Consider the following 17404-nt stretch of genomic DNA (forward strand, 5'->3'; position numbering starts at 1 on the left):
ATGGGGAAACATTGCCTTGGATGATGCCGTCCAGTTTCATCATCTGGAAGTGGTGAAGTTGCTCAAGGATTATCAAGAAAGCTACATATTAGGTTCCAGACAGACCAAAGAAGCAGCTGAGGATCTCTCCAAGGAGAATTTGGAAAGTATGGTGTGAGAACGATAGTTTTTGTAATTGCTTTGTTATCCCTGTTTTGACTAGTTCATCTCACTTCTGAAAGGAGTGTAAGGGTAAACATGCTACTGCTAAGGACTTGAAGAAGAAGAGAGACATATAAAGGGAGAGACTACATTCTCTTCATTCCAAACTACTCCATCCGGTTGAGCAATGTGGAGTTGTATTTTTCCATAACTGTCTTGTACAAGAGACTCTCTCTGGTGAACCTTGTATGAAAGTTCAGTACTCCCTTTTGACAGCACAAGTAAAATCGATAAAATCCCCAGGAATTGAGATAGTAACTTTTGGTGAGAAAGAAATTTTAGCTGCAGAAAAAGGAGAAAAAGAATGCTCAACAGCCATTTTGGGTTGCCTGATAAAATCCAAGCAGCTATCACTATAAATGCTAAACGCATTTAAGGAAAAAGGGTTCTTCAATTCCTGTCTCCTTCAATTTTGTAACTTAATGAAGCTTCCACAGTGAATATTTTTCATTTTCTCCACTATGAATCTGTTATCTCCCTTGTCCAACCATTCCCCCAATAGGTATTTAAGCAAGAAGGGAAAACATATTTGTCTTTAATGAATTCTGACTTTTGTCTGTCCCCACCTTCAAAAATAGTCAACCATTTCTGCTATTTCAGTTACACTCCCTTTCCTACACCCACACCATCTGAGAAGGCTGCAAGGCTATCTCATAATACAGTTATGCCACTGGAGGGTGTGGAGATATAACTGTTACTTTTTAGGGAACTGATTTTTAAAGTGCAGTAGCTGATGACCAAATTAGAAATATAGTGCATCTATTCTGCTACTTGTTTCCATCAAAAAAAAGCATGATATCAAATTTTGATTGTGTGATTTGATAGAATGGTGGGGGCTACAAAAAGGGGATGCTGTCTATGCATTTCCCAGGTCTGCCTTGCTTGCTAGAAGCCATACAATATATTCTGCACTTGGGAGCAAAACTTTTTGATATGACACCGCATAACTTCTTTCAATATAGTACTCTCATTGTGGCATTTAAGAAATGAATTAGAATGACGTAAGGCGCATGCAGCAAAAAGATACAGGTAGTCCTTGGGTTATAACAGTTAATTTACCTGACCAGTCAAAGTTATAAGGCACTGGAAAAAGTAATTTGTGGCCATTAAAGCACCCCCATGGTCATGTGATCAAAATTGAGATGGTTGGCAACTCAACTGACTCATATTTATGATGGTTGCAGCATCCCAGGGTCATGCAATCACCTTTTGCAACTTTCTAATAAGCAGTCAATGGGGAAGCCAGATTCACACAATCATGTTACTAACTTAACAACTGCAGTGATTCACTTAAACAGTGTGGCAAGAAAGGTCGTAAAATGGGGCAAAACTCACTTAACAACTGTCTCGCTTAGCCAACAGAAATTGTGCGTTACATGCACAAACATTTCTCAAACTAACAACAAAAAAATTAGTCCAGTTGCAATGATTCAACCAGACAATTTTCAGACAACCTTCAAACCACTCTATCTGGCTGATTGAAACTTTTCATCAACATGTTACATGCACAATCACAACATGACTTCTATGATACTTGCAGTCACTCACAAGCCTCCATTTTGAGAAAGCCAAACTCAAGAAGCTAAAAATAATTTACACAAGCACCAGAACGGAAAGCAAAAATGGGGAAATAGCTTTCCTTTTATCTACATTGTTGCTGTCTCGTATTCTGGGTCACTACTTCAAATACTTGTTCACACCCCAATCAGTCATTTCCTCCACTCCAAAAAATTGATCACATGTATGGAGAAAGATACTTCAGGTTCAGTCATTACCCCCATATATAGAAAAATGCTGCCCAATCCTAAGCACATGCATTGCCACACAGGAAATGTCCCCCTTGAATTCCAGAGGGCTAATATGTGCAATCTTGCAATGTTCTTCTAACGTGGCAAAAGACATTCCATCAGCTGCTTGAAGTGGCACTATAATTTTTCCTGCACCTCTCTTTTCAGCAGCTACTTTACTGCTGCAATGAAAGTGTTCAGCTATTTTAGAGTAGAATGACAAAATACCCGTCATAAATCAGTCACTATGGAACAGGAACAACTGAAACCTTGAAGCAGTACAATGCTACGTTTCACTGTTGCTGCCAGCCTGACACTCTTGCAAGGTTGGTAGGCTAGACCATCTAGACTGTTTAACTACTATGTGCATTCTTTGGTGATAAAATTTCCAAACAGTGGATATTTTCAATCAGAAGTTCAGATAAAATAACGTTTTGTTTTAGATGCTTTTATTTTTACTTATTACAGTTATCAACATAGCATACAGAAGAGCATACAGCTCTTGCTACATCCAACATCAAGAAAAAGAAAACACTGCTTGAATATTTGCTGTTTTCAGCTAAATTTTAATTATGGTGATTGTAATAAACTGTAGCAAATTCTTTATCATTCCTTTTCGATGAATATATGTATCTGCAGGTGTGTATTGGGTCAATTCTTATTGTTTCAACCAATTAACACAGGATAATCTGGGGCTGGTATTAATAAAGTAATTCCCACAACATTAATTTGTGCACTGTACTGTTTATAAATTCGGGAGAGTTGGATTTTCACTGGTCATGAGATGCCATCTACTCAATTCCAAGCTAATTTTGTCCTCCCACCCCACCAGCAGGAGGCAATAGATCCTTTGTGTTAAAAAAAAATCATTGTTCTTATCAAAATGGAAATCTCCTTCAAATATCTGAAAGCTTAAGCAAATACTTCTAACAGGAAAAGGAAATCTTATATAATTAAAGGGCATCAAGTGGTCCTTTTATAGTCAGATTGAGATATTGCTTGCTTATGTTTGATGCAAATGGCTTAGAGGAACAATCCAAACATATTCACATAGAGATGCTCCAGACCTTTCCTGATGGAGGCCATTGACAGGAACAGGATTTGTAGAAGTCTTGAAAACCATCTATCCTAAGGCAACTACTCTTTGTGGTAATGACTTTGACTGGCTCTTTGGTGGTTCTGAGGCAGAATAATTTCTGGAATAGTTCTGCAACACAGTGGGAGAAGAGAATGTCCTGACTCCTACAGAACTAGAGACCTATGAGGTAAGGTATCAAATGGTGCAGCTGATCACATAAACAATTGCTGCTTTAAAAAAACTCATTTTTAAAGCAACCCTTTCCTGACAAAACCAAAATAGCAGTGCAAGATAAATATGGCACAAGTAAAGGATGGCAAATTTAACTCTCAAAAGGCAAGGAAAGAGGGGGGAAAAAATCTCAGTATCAACGCTCTTGAATAGATTTCAACTTTGCTTGAGCTTCTCAGGCACATCCAGGCCTGAGTGGGTGAGCAATTCACCATCCCAGAGGGCAAAGGCAGGCACCACAGGACCTCGGAACTCTGGCGACGTATTGTGGATAAACATGTGTTGTTGTGTATCTACCAAGCTGAATCTTTTGCGGTCATAGTCCAAGAATAGGCCGACTCTTTCTGGTTGGCCAATGTTAGTGATTGGAGTAGTTTCATTAGCAAACATGGCATTCCAGCAGCGATTCCCAAAAGCAAAGACCCAGGAATTGTCATCCATTCCTATGCAGACTTCCCGGGAGATGTCCACATCCGCCACCCCAATGCGGAACTGTTGTGATCGTTTCACAGTCACTTCCCAGTAATGGCAGCCCCTGGAGATGGTAGTGTCACCCAAAACTACAGCCCAGTCTCTGAAGCGTTCAGGGTTTTGAGGCACTCTGGTACGGTCAATCCCCAGCATACGATAGAGGACCCCAGTGTCCTTTTTGAATAAATCCAAGCTGCTGTGGGCTGTTTTCTCATCTAATTTGAAACTGATCTCTGAAACAAGAAAAATATGTATAAGGATCAAACTTTTGCTTTACTTTTATATATAACTCCTTTGTTAAGAATTGTCTTCCTAACTAGATAAATAATTTACCAACTCCTGTTGACAGCAGCACATTTCTATTAATCCTTCAATAATGTTATATTTTGGCTAATCAAGTCTTTCCAATCTGGTATCCTTCAGGTGCTTTGAGAATACCCTGAATTCCCAACTAACATTGCCAAAGGCCAAGAGTTCTAGAAGATCCAGTTAAAAGTATCAGGAAAACTAATACATAATGATTAGTTTAGCAAATGCTTCTCTTTCATTCAATTAAATATACATAGCTGATTGAGTTAAGCTTGCATCAGTTTGCATACAGTTATAGTTCAGAAATATTTTTCCTTAAAATTATGCACCTGCATTTTACAACTAAATTATTTCAGAAAAGGCTTGCTACAATATATACATATGTAACCAACATTTTAATGGATTTAATAATTAAAATTATACCAAATTTTTTAAAAATGGTATCCAACTAAATGGCAATACATTAATAGCAAGATTTATCAAGAACCTATATCTCTCGTAGGATTGATTCCCACAAGTGCTGCAATTGTTAATATACTAATTTGGAGGGGATTCAGTATTTTGGAGTGGAATGCCCATTTGTGCCCAAATCTTACATAAATTTATAAAACTTGTATGCTGACTGACGATTCTTATAGCACACAATCCAACAAGTGAAATGTAGAGCAGAGAAGATTAACCTATGAATACATAGCAGTATTGAGTAGCAATGCCAAGACATTCATTATCTGATAACAAACATTTAATATTTAAAAAGAGTTTGGTTACATCTTACCAAAATTTCACCTTCTGTCACCAAATAAAGAATTTTATTTACTAAATCAATTGTTATGAATATCCACTTTACAAATTAAATTCTGTGTGGTTCATAACACATTACAAAAAATAAAAAGAGAATAGTATCAACAAAACATTTTAAAAACTGTGGTACAGTTGTTCCCAAAGCATTCAACAAGACTATGGCAGGATCACTCATGGACCATCTAACATTCTGCTTTCATGCCCTGGAGCACATCCAGTTTTGCAATACTTTTACTAAGAGATGGTAAGATCAAGGCCAATCTAATCTTGGATGGGGGTGGATGGGGGTGGTGGGAGTGATGGTGTTTTAGAAGCTACTATTTGTAATAATATTTGTAATATCTATTTGTAGTAATAATTTTTCCATATCAGCATATATAAAGATGGAAGTTTTTTTTTTTATTACGAACAAGTAACCAGTCATTGGCAGAATAGTAGTGTATATTACTATTAGTGGGCACCTGATTCCAGGACAATTTTTGAAAGCTATCCACTGTATGCTAATTGGGGATAGATCTGCCAATTATTACGTATTCTAAAATTCTTTCTAGGCAAAAAGTGTTACTCATAGCAATGAACTAGATCAGGGGCCTCCAAACTTAGCAATTTTATGACTTGTGGACTTCAACTTCCAGAATCCCCCAACCTGCCATACTGGTTGGGGAATTCTGGGAATTGAAGTCCACAAGACTTAAAGTTGCCAAGAGATCCTGGAACTAGACTATAAAAATAAAATACACTGGAGCAAAATATAAGCAAGTGAACCATTGGTAAAAAAAAACAAAAAACGGAAAAAATTAAATCACCCTCCCAGATAAGTTTCTAGTGCATATAATGAATATAACAGAAAGCTACCAACTCAAGGAAATATTTTAAAAACTTGTCTTAAGTATCACTCCCGTTTATTCATATATTTAATTAAATACAACCTCTCTAAGCAAGTTTACTTGGAAACAATCTCAATGAAACTTAAGATGGTTATGAGTAGGTTCAGTTCACGCTGAGGATTTTCACATTCACTTGAAAAATACACATTTTCCCAAACTAGAAAAATCTGCACTCTTTTCCCCTTTGCTTATTTAATCCCTCTGCCAATAATCCCGTTTACTAAAAGAAGTAAATTGATATTTGCCTCAACAAAATTATTATCGGATCAAATCCTTTAATTTCCAAAAGATATTCGGTTTATTAAAAGACCGGATCCCACTAGCAGAAAAAAACGTCCATTCATCCTGAACTTAAATCTTAAACAGCAGCATGACTGGAAAATTCAACAGAAGACGCTTTGTTTCAAAGAGATTTTTACTACTGAATTTCTGTTGCTCCCGAACTAGTGAAGGGCACAGAAGCACTTTAAAGGAGTAAATCGGAGTGCCAAACACGTAGCCAAAGCCTTGGAGGAACGAAAGAAACCGTGGGAGTGTTGGCTGCAGCGTTAGCCGCTCACTGCGACCAGCCAGTTTTCTATCAGGCAAAGGACAAAATTTTCTACCTCTCCGGAACATCTGGCGATATCCGAGGCTACACAAACCGCAGCCCTGACCTCTCATGGTTCTCAGGATGGGCGCCGCCATCTTGTAATTCATAGATCACGTGAAACTGGCGACCTGAAGATAAATATGGGAACCATTTTGGAGGCGGGCATAACTGAGCCAACCTATAGTTGACAAACGCCATCTTGAAATTCAAAGGGCTGGATTGTAGATACCGGACGCGTTCTTAGAGGCCGCCATCTTATTTTAGGGCGCGGCATCTTCAGAAAACATCCCCGCGGAGCCATTTTAATCTGAAAAGAAGCTTCTTTTCCAATGGACTATCTGGTATCACGTGCTTCCCACGTTGATTAACTGCTCGATGAAAAGTAGGCCGATTTTCTATGTGAGGGAGAGAGAAGAAAAAAGTTTATATGCATTTTTAAATCTACAGTAGGTTAAAAATGCAAACTTTGGCGTTTTGTCACAATTTCATCAGACAAAAAGGTTAAAAATTAAAAAGACAGAAGGAAGAACATGCTTCTATGGTTTGGAATACAGGTGTCCTAAATTTATGGCCGCGATAGAGCCCAAAATTTATGTTGTTAAGTGAGAAATGTGTGAAGTGAGTTTTGCTCAATTTTGCGATTTTTCTCGCCACATTTGTGGAGTGAATCACTGTAGTTCTTAAATTAATAATAGGATTGTTCAGTGAATCTGGTTTCCCCATTCACTTTGCTTGTCAGGAGGTTGCAAAAGAGAATCGCATGACTCCAGGACAGTACAACCATCATAAATGTGAGTCTGCTTCTGAATGTAAATCACGTGACTATGGGGAGTCTGCATCAGTCATAAGTGAAAAATAGTCATAAGTCACTTTTTTTCAATGCCATTGTAACTTTGAACAATCATGAAATGAACTGTTGTAAGTAAAAGACTATATAAGAAAAAAAAAATATACTGTGTCTTAAAATCCAGCAGCTCTATTAATATGATAACAATAGTGAAACACACATTTATTTAAATGGGCTAAAGTTTTTTTTTAATTGTATAAAGAATTATTAAACTTGGGAACCAAAGATCGTACTATTCTAGTTGATCCTTGGCCTCATAGCCAAAAATGTATTGCTCAATACCTCAATTTCCATCTTGTAAATTCATTAAGAAATTGAATGTCTGGAGACATTTGTTTTCCTAAAGCAAGTTTTTGGCAACATTATGTAATTCAAGTTTTGGGGATGATTTTTAAATGGGCCAGTTGTTCTCTCAGCCCAACTCGACTTACAGGGTTATTGTTATGGAGAAAATAGAAAGGAATGTATATTGGATAAGGAAAAGGAAGGAAAGGGACTGGATTATATGTAAAAGACCTAGGAAATACTGCTGGACCCCAGCCAACCTGAAGAAGTATTGCGATGGAGCAAAAGACTTCAGCTGCATTATAAAAAAGTATTCGATTCCCAGAATTAATCATTCCTCTGCAAAGTGTGCTGGTTAGATTACCTGGCTTGGAGTATTGAACACCATCTCTTAAAGAAGATCTGGAGACCCTGGAGTAAATTCAAATTAGAGCTGCCAAGATGATTTAGGCTCTGGAAATCCAATCTTATAAAGGCCTATTAAAGGCCCTGAATAATGTTTAGCTTGCCCAAAAGAAGCCTAATGGAAAATATTACTTTAAACTATCTAAAGGCTATCATATACAAGAGAGAGGTACGTTTTTCCTGTGTTGAAATCAAAAGCAGGACAAGGAGCAACACACTGAAATCAAAAGAAAGGACAGATGAATATTAGGAGGATTTTCCTGATTAATGAAACCATCTACTGCAGCAGTCCCCAACCTTTTTCTCAGCAGGGATCAGTTTCTGAAAAAGGCAATTTTTTCACAGACGGGGTGGTGGGTTTTGTTTCATGCGCTACCTAGATCATGTGCATACACAGATGCAGTTTTACTCACTTCTGCAGCCAGGTATGGGTCCGCCACCTGGGTTTGGCAATCCCGATCTACTGTGCACAGGACAGGGCTCAACTCCCTTGCTGTTTTTTAAATACAACTGGATAGCATTTGTGAAGTAGAATTCTTAGTAGAATTCTGCGTAGAGTAGGAAGTTGGATTACATGACCTATAAAGTTCAACCCAACTCATGTTCTAGGATTGTTGTACTATGAGAATCTTTGTAAGCCTTTGTGTTATTTTTTCCAACATGAATTATTCCCCCAAGATGTTAATTTTCTGTGGGGGTGGCAGGAAGTGACACTTTTTTTTTTATGAACAAATATTTTAAAGAATGGAATGGTGACTTTTGGCAGCCGTAGAAAAATCTTCCTGGATTTCAGAGATTGTACTGGATTGTACTACAACTTTTTAACTGGTTTCTTCCTGAATCAACAACTAGAAATGTACAGCTTGCTCTTGCTTTGGCTAGCAGAACTAGTGTTAAATGAATTCAACAGCAATTTATTCCTTTTTCCCATGGGCTGCCTACAAGAAGCAGTATTGTGTATGAAGAATAATTAATCCTGTCATCCTGGAAAAAAATAATTTGGTAAAGCAGCAGCTTCTTATGGATAGATATTTTAATATTCATTGTGCATGCTTCATTATAACAATTTGACAAGGCACTGGAGATATATAACATAAAATCCTCCAGCCAACACCAGGGCGATACAAACCCTGTCCTCATTACTGATATATTTGCACAGCCAATGGCTGTAGAATGCTATAGGATGCAATAAATCATTAGTATGGAAATGACAAATATTGTTAGTCCACATTTTTGCCTTTATCCAAGATTTTTGCCCTTATCCAAGCACAACAGCCCAAACAGAAGCTCAACATACATAGTGTAGTAGAGTACTATAGTTCTGACGTTCATGACTCTTCCTCTGACTTACCTTGCCCCACACCTCTGAAAAACGAAATGATGAAGATATGCAGATGTTTTATATATCAGTCTTTTCAATTAGAGGAATTGGGATTTCACTATTACAGTACAGTAAATATGGATATGTGTGTTACATGTACACTGTAATGTGTGGTAGTATAAAAAGTACAGTACCAGTACTATATGGAAAATAACAAAATCCTTGCTTTCTACAAAATAAATCCACTTCATCTGAATATGCACATGAAGTTCTTGTAATACTTGTGACACTTCTCCATTTGAGATTGATGCACAACCTGTGGGTCATCTTGAATTTACAATTCCACCTCAAAATAGCAGGTGGCAGCTATAGCCAAGAGGACCTCTTTAGGTTCATTTAATGCATCAATTGTGCCTGTTCCTAGATTAGGAGACCCTTCAAACTCATGCTGCAGTCATCTCGCAAATGCCCTATTGCAATGTGCTTTATGTGGGTCCGCCCTTGAAGATCATTTTGAAGCTACAACAGGTCTAGAAGATGGTGGTGCAGATAGTAAGGGGCATCCCTTAGAATAGCCACATGACAGCAACTGCTCCATGAGATGCAGTGATCTCCAGTCAGCTTCTGGGTGCAATTCAAAATTCTGCTTACCATCTATTAAGCCCTTCATGTTATAGGACCTGACCACCCATGTCAATAGTTTCTGCCTTTCTTGTAAGATCAAGCAGAGGGGGTATGATTCAAGTCCTATAAATTTATCAATGAAATACAGAAATGATCTGTATATTACTGTATATTCTTTCAGGAGAATCAATGCTATTCAAGGTGCATAAAAAAAGTAATATGCCAAAGAATTAAAAGGATAATATAAGAAAGAAAAAAGGAAATCTAGCTAAATCTAGTTTACTCCCATGCCATTCACTACACCACTACATATCTAATGTTCTTCAGCACCATAATTCCAAGGTACAGTATCCCATTTTCTTTGTTTAGCCTTTCTGATGATCCAGCTTTTATAACCACAGTAAAAGGGTAAATCAAAAGCTGATGTCTTCCTGACAAAGGTGAGTTCTGATCATGACTACCAGAACTCACCTTTGTCAGGAAGACACCAGCTTTTGATTTAGAAGTCTTTTATTGGTGTTCCCTGATACTACACATTTAATGTGGAAAAAAATTGCTCCAAGTTCCTGCAAATGTTTGGCAACCTCATTTTTGCCTCTCTTTTCCTGTGAATTGCTCCCTTCATTTTCTTTGTGGCTTTCCAAGTCTCCACTAAACCCTAATTCAATGGAGCAAGGACACATGACTACAATAGGGTGTGGATGGATGACTTTGGTTGCTACCTTTTGACTGGCAGGATTGTTCTAGCTGTTTGTAATAAGTCAGCAAAGACCAGCCACAGAAAGGGGACAAACAGAGAGATGGGGGAACCTAGGTCAACCAGAGGTCAGCACCAGACCTTGCTTTCGCTGAGTGAAATGCTGACATGACAGCAAACAACATGGCAAGCAAAGGCTGCAGCCTCTCAGATTCCAGTAGCTGTTGAGGTAAATGCTCCTGTTGCTGCCTAATCTGAGCTGCCTCAAGTACAGGTTTCCTCTAGGGACAGGCCTAATAGTGCACTTTGGATATTGGGGTACATTCCCTTCCTGCTTCAATTAAGACAGAAGAAGCCACACTCTTTTTTGGGGGGGAGGGGAGCAGGGAGGTCTCCAGATGTCATCTTAACAAGGTATACCAGATTAAGAAACCAATGCCATGTAGGTCAGGGCTATTTTTATTGTATTATAATGGCATCTTGCAGGTCTGAATGTGCTTCTCACTCTTTCTTCATGTGAACTTGGGAGGGGCTTGTCTGAGATGTTTTCTCATGTATCTTTGGCCCAGCCTCAATCCGCTCTTATCTGACTATTGCCTCAATAGCAGCTCTTCCGCCTGCCTTCAAGGCCATTCCCTCTTCCCTGCTATAGCAGGAAACAGGAGGGTTTTAAAGAAGGTAAGATGACCCCATATAATAAGGTGCACATAAAATATGCACATAAAAAGGTGTTTGGATGCTTGGTTGGGGTTACCACAGTTTGACTCTTTCACCCATCTTATTAGACAAAAGTTTATCATATTTTGTCAACAGTAAGAACTATTCATATTCAGAGGAGCTCTATTATTCAGAAGATTGATTCCTACAAAAATGGCTGCTCCAGAAGGGGTTTGTATCAAGGATTAGTTATTAAAAGGTTCCAAAAGGGTTTCTTCTGTTTTATGGGCATAAAATGGTAAAATATATATTAAGACAAACATTTGACTGATGCTAAATAACTGTTTCCATTTACCATCAAATTTGACTGAAAGACAGATTTAGGAACGGATCTCATTTGTAACTCAGGGACTGCCTGTATTTATTTACAGTATTTATATGCCACTCAAATGCTGTAGAACTCTGAACAGCATGCAACAACAAAAAGAATTGTTAATTATTATTAAATATTATGATTTGCATGGTTATTGTTCCAATACTTTTTATGTTACTGCTATGAATTGCTTAGAGTCTTGATTATTAAAATAGTATAAAAACGTCTGTGATAAATAAGTACTCTACATAAATAAAATCAATTTGAAGCAATTTGGAATATGCCACCAATAGAATTGGAGTACTGTACTGTGCTTTGTGGAATAAATAATTTCTTGCCAAATTCCTGTTTCCATTTGGCAATCAAAGAAGAGCTACTACTGTATACCAGCTGACAAAACCAACTATACAGTGGGGACAATCAGACCTACAGCAGAGAGTTTAGGCCTGTTATGTCCCTGTTCTAAAATATTACCTACATTATGATTCATTTCAAAAGGGATTGGATGCTGTTCTTCACCATAAGCAATACAATGAACAGGCAAACAGAGGCTTGTCAGCAACAGAACAAGAATGTGAACAATTATGGCCCCTGAAACCAAAGCACAGGGCAGAGATAATTATGACAGCTGTCCCCCTTTAGCACACTGAAATGAGCACAGGAAATGATGGCACACACTTATAGAAATAAACTGAGAACTAATACTATCTAGGAGAAACCCTTATGTTGGAAGATGCACTGAATTGTGTCTTCCTGCCTAGTTTTGGAAAAGATGAGGACACTGATTCATTGCCAATTAAAACTATAAAGCTACAGATTAAAGATCAGGATGTGTAACTTCAAGCGGTTGAAAAAATAATTTTGGAAGGTTGGCCTATAAATAAAAGTCAAATGCCCATAGGGACATTTATATATATATAAATGTCCCTCTTCCATAGGGAGGGAATGGTTCTGCGTGTGTGGCTGGCAATTTGCATGCGCAGCTCAATTTGCATGAGTGGTGTGCACATGTGCAATTCCCTCGTAGACCACTAGTAGGCCGCAGACCATAGACTGGGGACCTCTGCACTAGACTATTGAAGAAGAGCTATTCACTTTTAAAAGAAATCAGTATGATATCTTACTATTAGTCCAATTTCTGAGAAACTTGATGAATAGACTGGTTTGACTAGCATGAGATTAACATACCATGAAATCTATCATCTATACCTAGGCCTTATACGACAATCATTTAATATAAAAATAATAAAAATCATGTTCTGACCTTGAGATGCTCAATTAATGGGGTTAAATCCATATTCAGGACACTGAACTCCCCACCTAGTGGGATCAGTCGATAGTCAAATCAATTCCCAAGGAGGGCCTGTTAAAGGACAGCTCAGAAAAACAGAAGTACAGAACACCATTGATTGTCACCTACAGCTTACACGCAAAGCCTCTTCCTCTTCCTTCATCCCCATAGCAATATTGATAGATTACACCAGAAATGGGAGACAGAGGTTTACTTCAAGTCAATGAAACTGTCAAAGGCTTGCATTGGCTGATTACATAAAAGACAGTCAAGAGCAAACATTGATGCAATTTAATATTTGAACTTCTTGAATGTGCAGGAAACAAAACATGAATATTGAAATTATATAATAAAATGAAAACAGAATGCTCCCAAGAAAAAGCATTACGTGGTCAATTTCTATGAAAGACCAGGAGGAAAGTGGATACTATATGAATGCATATGGAAGGTTCATATGGAGTATTTTCAGGCAGGATATTGCAATTCTAGGTGTGTCAGCTGAGACTGCTTCATTATTCCCAGTATGACTTTCTTTTTTTTTTGTACTCTCTAGGGGTGTAAATAGGCTGTATTTAAACTTGAATACAAACAAACAAACAAAAAATACATTGCTCAGTTCCTACTGTGCATTTTCGGTTAGACATGCTTCTTACGCTAACACTGCTGGAAACCCTGCAGCATATTTAATTGATTAATGTAGGATTTTTCCTTTCTTAAATAAAATGAAAACACTCATTTTCCATGTAAATTCATTGAAATATGATTGCAGTCTCCTTTGATCATACAAAAATAAATCCCATGCTGGAACACTGGTAACTGTGACAACCCCCGTTCAGGTGACTTCCTGATGAAGTTCAAAGAGCCCATTGCCTCGACACTTTTACTATTGAGATGTGCCAAAAACTCATTATTCACACATCTAGGAAGCTTGCCTTTTATTTTTATTTATTTTTATTATTTCTAACTCTTTCACTCCAGAAGCTGGAAGGGGAAGAGATGTGGGTGATTGTAGGTTATTGATTGGAGCTGCAACAAGGGCATAGCGTAGGTTAATGACACCAATCAAAGAAAACTAGGTTATTGGAATGTCTTGACTGTCTCAGGAACTCCAGTATTAAGTCCTTCTGACCACTGGATTGCTGCTTGAGAACTTCCTTTTTCTTTCCTGCTTCACCTTTTAGATTTTAGCTGATAACAAGAAAGGATGAGAACGCAGGTAATGTGGGAAGAGGACAGTGTTTGGTCAACCACTAGATGACAGCAGCAATGCACTTTCTTTCACTCAGATCAGACTTGGAAGGAAGACACCATGAGCATCAGGGAGGTAAGGCAATCCCTCTTTAAATGTTGAGATACTGTAATGATGAAGACTCCATCAGGTTTACCTTGATTCCTGGTAACCACATAGACAGATTGAATGTTTCTCAGCAAAAGAAATGGACAAATTTCATCTTTTGACCCACCTGGCTTTTTTTTTTTTAATAAAAATGTATTTGTTCATAAACCTACTCACTATTTTTCTGAATTCTTTCTAATGTCAGTTCTTTTCTTCCTAGCAGATTCTATCCTTCTTCCTGTATTTCTCCCCCTACCTTTGAGCACAATCTTTTCCAATACTTAAGGTCAACTGGTAATTTTTTAAAAAGTTGGCAATTTTTCTTAAAATGAATGTTTCCATCTTATTAATCAGAATATTCTATACTAGCTATTTCAAAGTATATTTTCATTTTGTTTTGTTATTTTTAAATGGGCGAGCCAATTACAAAGGTATTAAAAGAAATAATAGCAGATATGTTTTCCAAGATCAAGTATGGAATTTGTTCTCTGCGGTGATTTTTTAAAGAAAACAATGTATACAAACACTTCACTACAATTAGGTGAACAGTAATTTATAACTTTTCATAGAACTCTTTTAACTACCAGGATTCCTTAATTATACAGTCTCTTCCTACCTTCTTTCTGTAACACTGGTTTGACCTATGCTGGGTTATATTATAGATTAGCTATAGCATCTGGGCTATCATTGGCAAACCAATGGACTGGAAGAATCTTCTGATGTTTCTAGAATTAAGACATAGTTGAACTGGAATCTGTCTTCATTGTTCAAAAAAGAGCTTTGATTTATTGCCCTCAAGATATTTTAGACTACATTATTTTTTATTTATTGGTATCCCACCTTTATTATTTTTACAAACAGCTGAAGGCAGTGAACAAATTCAATCCACCTGCCTCCTTCTATTTTCTCCACAACAATCCTGTGAGGTGAGTTGGGCTGAGACCAGCCAGTGATGACTATTTGTCATATTGCTCAAGATTGATGGGAGCTCAAAACATTAAGTGGGATCCAAATTGAAGAAGATTGCTTTAAGAGAAAAGCCTGGAGTTGTGCCAACTATGTCAGAGAGGTCTACTCTGTAGATCTGGTTGGAGAATAAAAAAAAACACAATTCCCTGATTTATAAAAAATTCTCCTACCAGAGGGTGGAATTGGGTTATTTTAGTGGCAGATCTCAACAACCCACCAATCTTTTTTGTCGAGTTGTGTCTAATTTTTTTTCTTCTTCCTTCCTTTCCAGGAATTGCAGAGCCGTCAATTCTGGTGTAGCCTATTGGCAGAAGCCACAGGCACCCTTATCTTTGTCTGGATAGTGCTGGGTGCCTCATCCCCCGCTAAAGATGTGCTGCCTACTTCACTCCAACCAGCCCTTGCTGCAGGACTGGTAGCTATCAGTTTGGCACACTGCTTTGGTAAGATCAGTGGTGCCCAAGTCAACCCCGCAATCACTATGGCCTTCCTGTGCACTCGTAAACTGGATGCTCTGCATGCCTCAAGCTATATTTTAGCCCAGTGTCTGGGTGCCATCTTAGCATCAGGCTTTTTTTATCTCATGTTACCCAGCTCAGCCATTGGGCAATTGGTCACAAAGGTAAGCTAGTTACTTCTCTTTCTTTCTCTTCCTGATGATCTCCCTTCCTGTAAGGCAATGGTCCTCAATCTTTCCAGTACTGCAGATCAGCAGTGGTGGTGGTTGTGGTGGCAGCGGAGTGGAGGGGGTGGTGGAAGAGAGGATGGTTTTGCACGCACCCATGCCGCTTGCGCAAATGGAACTTCGCACACTCACCCGCCACTTGCCTGGCCTGCATTACATGTCCCAATGCTCTATGTCAGGAGCCCACAGTGGTTGTTCTCTACTAAGTAACCTGGTTCAATATCACTACCACTGGCTAAAGGAAAATGGAGTTGAAGAAGCCACCTTCGTTCATTGTGTCAAAGCATGCTACTCCTGTCAATTGTTCATTAGATTTATTTCCTTACAGTGGGATCTCTCTTTCCTCCATTCTCTAAAACCTTATAAAATAGGGTGATGTAAGAGAGTAACTCCCAATCATTTAGCATATTTTCAAAGCTGAGGATGGATTTGAATTTGTGGTTCATAAGATCTAATCCACTACCTTAACTGCTACCCACCAGCTACCAAAAGTTCTCTGATTCCTAGAAAATCTATTTGAGAAGCCTGATTTTGCTAAGTATACATAACATTTGTGAATTGTTTTATTCTTTGTTGCTTCCTAACTTCATTCTCACCTGCTGAGATGGTCATAGTATAAACCAGGGGTCCCCAAACTTGGCAACTTTAAGACTTGTGGACTTCAGTTATGCTGGTTGGAGAATTCTGGGAGTTGAAGTCCACAAGTCTTAAAGTTGCCAAGTTTGAAGACCTCTGGTATAAACTTTCAACCACCCATTGCCTTCTTGTCCTTCTCCTATTGCATCAAAGGGCAAAGTAATGAGCTGTCGCAAAGCGTGGAAATGTATTTATTTAATTTTAGATTTTTATCCAGTCTTTATTTATATAATTCAAGAAGCTGTTCCTGGCACTGCACTGTTCTGGACAGAGATCTCTGATGTTGTTCTTGGGATCTGTTGGAATCACTCTTCCAACTTAGGAGTCACAGGTCCAAGTGCTCCTATCACCACTAAGGACCACTTTGGCCTTTACTTTCCACATTCTCTCCAGAACCTCCTTTGGGTCCTCCTGGTACTTCTCCAGCTTCTCATACTTCTTCCTATTGTTGCTCTCTCTTGGCACCAGTACATCCATCACCACCACCATCCCCTGTTCTTTGTCTACTAGCACAATTTTTGGTTGATTGACCCATTACCTGCCTGTTTGTCTGATCTGGAAGTCCCATAGGATCTTAGCCCTGTTATTTCCCATGACCTTCTGTGGAATCTTCTATCTGGATTTGCAAAGGTCTAGCCCATACACTGTGCGATGTTCCTGTATACAATTGTCAGCTACTTGGTTATATTTTTCAGTGGGTGCTGTTCCTGCCTGCGCTTGTACCCTGCTGTTATGTGTTGGGTTGCCTCTGAGACCTCTGAAGATTTAGTGTGGTAGACTCCTGCTTCTATGGATTTGATGCCTAGTGCCTGTTCTTGTGCTGCTACAATCAGTGCCTCAATGTTGTCTTTTAGTCCAGCCACCAATAGGATTTCCCAATATCTGCCATGTCTGCTGTTTGTCAATGGTACATCCTATACA

General features: G+C 38.4%; 3 protein-coding genes across 7 annotated transcripts in view; 2 read left to right on the forward strand and 1 right to left on the reverse strand.

The window, feature by feature from the left end:
* The window catches only part of GLS2 (glutaminase 2), a 28841-nt gene extending 24838 nt beyond the window's left edge, over positions 1 to 4003 (forward strand). Inside the window, exons 18-19 of one of the 2 annotated variants that reach the window (XM_087956266.1) lie at positions 1 to 146; positions 2457 to 2947. In XM_087956266.1, the coding sequence (XP_087812392.1) occupies positions 1 to 146; positions 2457 to 2530 (220 nt within the window). In that variant the 3' untranslated portion in view covers positions 2531 to 2947. The other variant, XM_026680015.2, reaches the window with a different exon arrangement.
* SPRYD4 (SPRY domain containing 4) lies at positions 2421 to 6671 on the reverse strand. The gene is made up of 2 exons (XM_026680017.2): positions 6371 to 6671; positions 2421 to 4001 (listed from the first exon to the last, which is right to left on the reverse strand). Exons 1-2 carry the CDS (start codon positions 6462 to 6464, stop codon positions 3454 to 3456), a joined length of 642 nt encoding a protein of 213 aa, XP_026535802.1. The 5' UTR covers positions 6465 to 6671; the 3' UTR covers positions 2421 to 3453.
* The window catches only part of LOC113420150 (aquaporin-4-like), a 24702-nt gene continuing 13912 nt past the window's right edge, over positions 6615 to 17404 (forward strand). Inside the window, exons 1-4 of one of the 4 annotated variants that reach the window (XM_087956267.1) lie at positions 6626 to 7148; positions 14039 to 14181; positions 15055 to 15119; positions 15434 to 15784. In XM_087956267.1, the coding sequence (XP_087812393.1) occupies positions 14112 to 14181; positions 15055 to 15119; positions 15434 to 15784 (486 nt within the window). In that variant the 5' untranslated portion in view covers positions 6626 to 7148; positions 14039 to 14111. Of the gene's footprint in view, positions 7149 to 8396; positions 8897 to 14038; positions 14182 to 15054; positions 15120 to 15433; positions 15785 to 17404 lie in introns of those variants that run through there. The other 3 variants (XM_087956268.1, XM_087956270.1, XM_087956269.1) reach the window with 3 other exon arrangements.

The sequence above is a fragment of the Notechis scutatus genome, chromosome 2 (assembly GCF_049901735.1).
Source record: "Notechis scutatus isolate UNSWTSFEM ecotype Mainland chromosome 2, rNotScu1.2, whole genome shotgun sequence".
NCBI lineage: Eukaryota > Metazoa > Chordata > Lepidosauria > Squamata > Elapidae > Notechis > Notechis scutatus.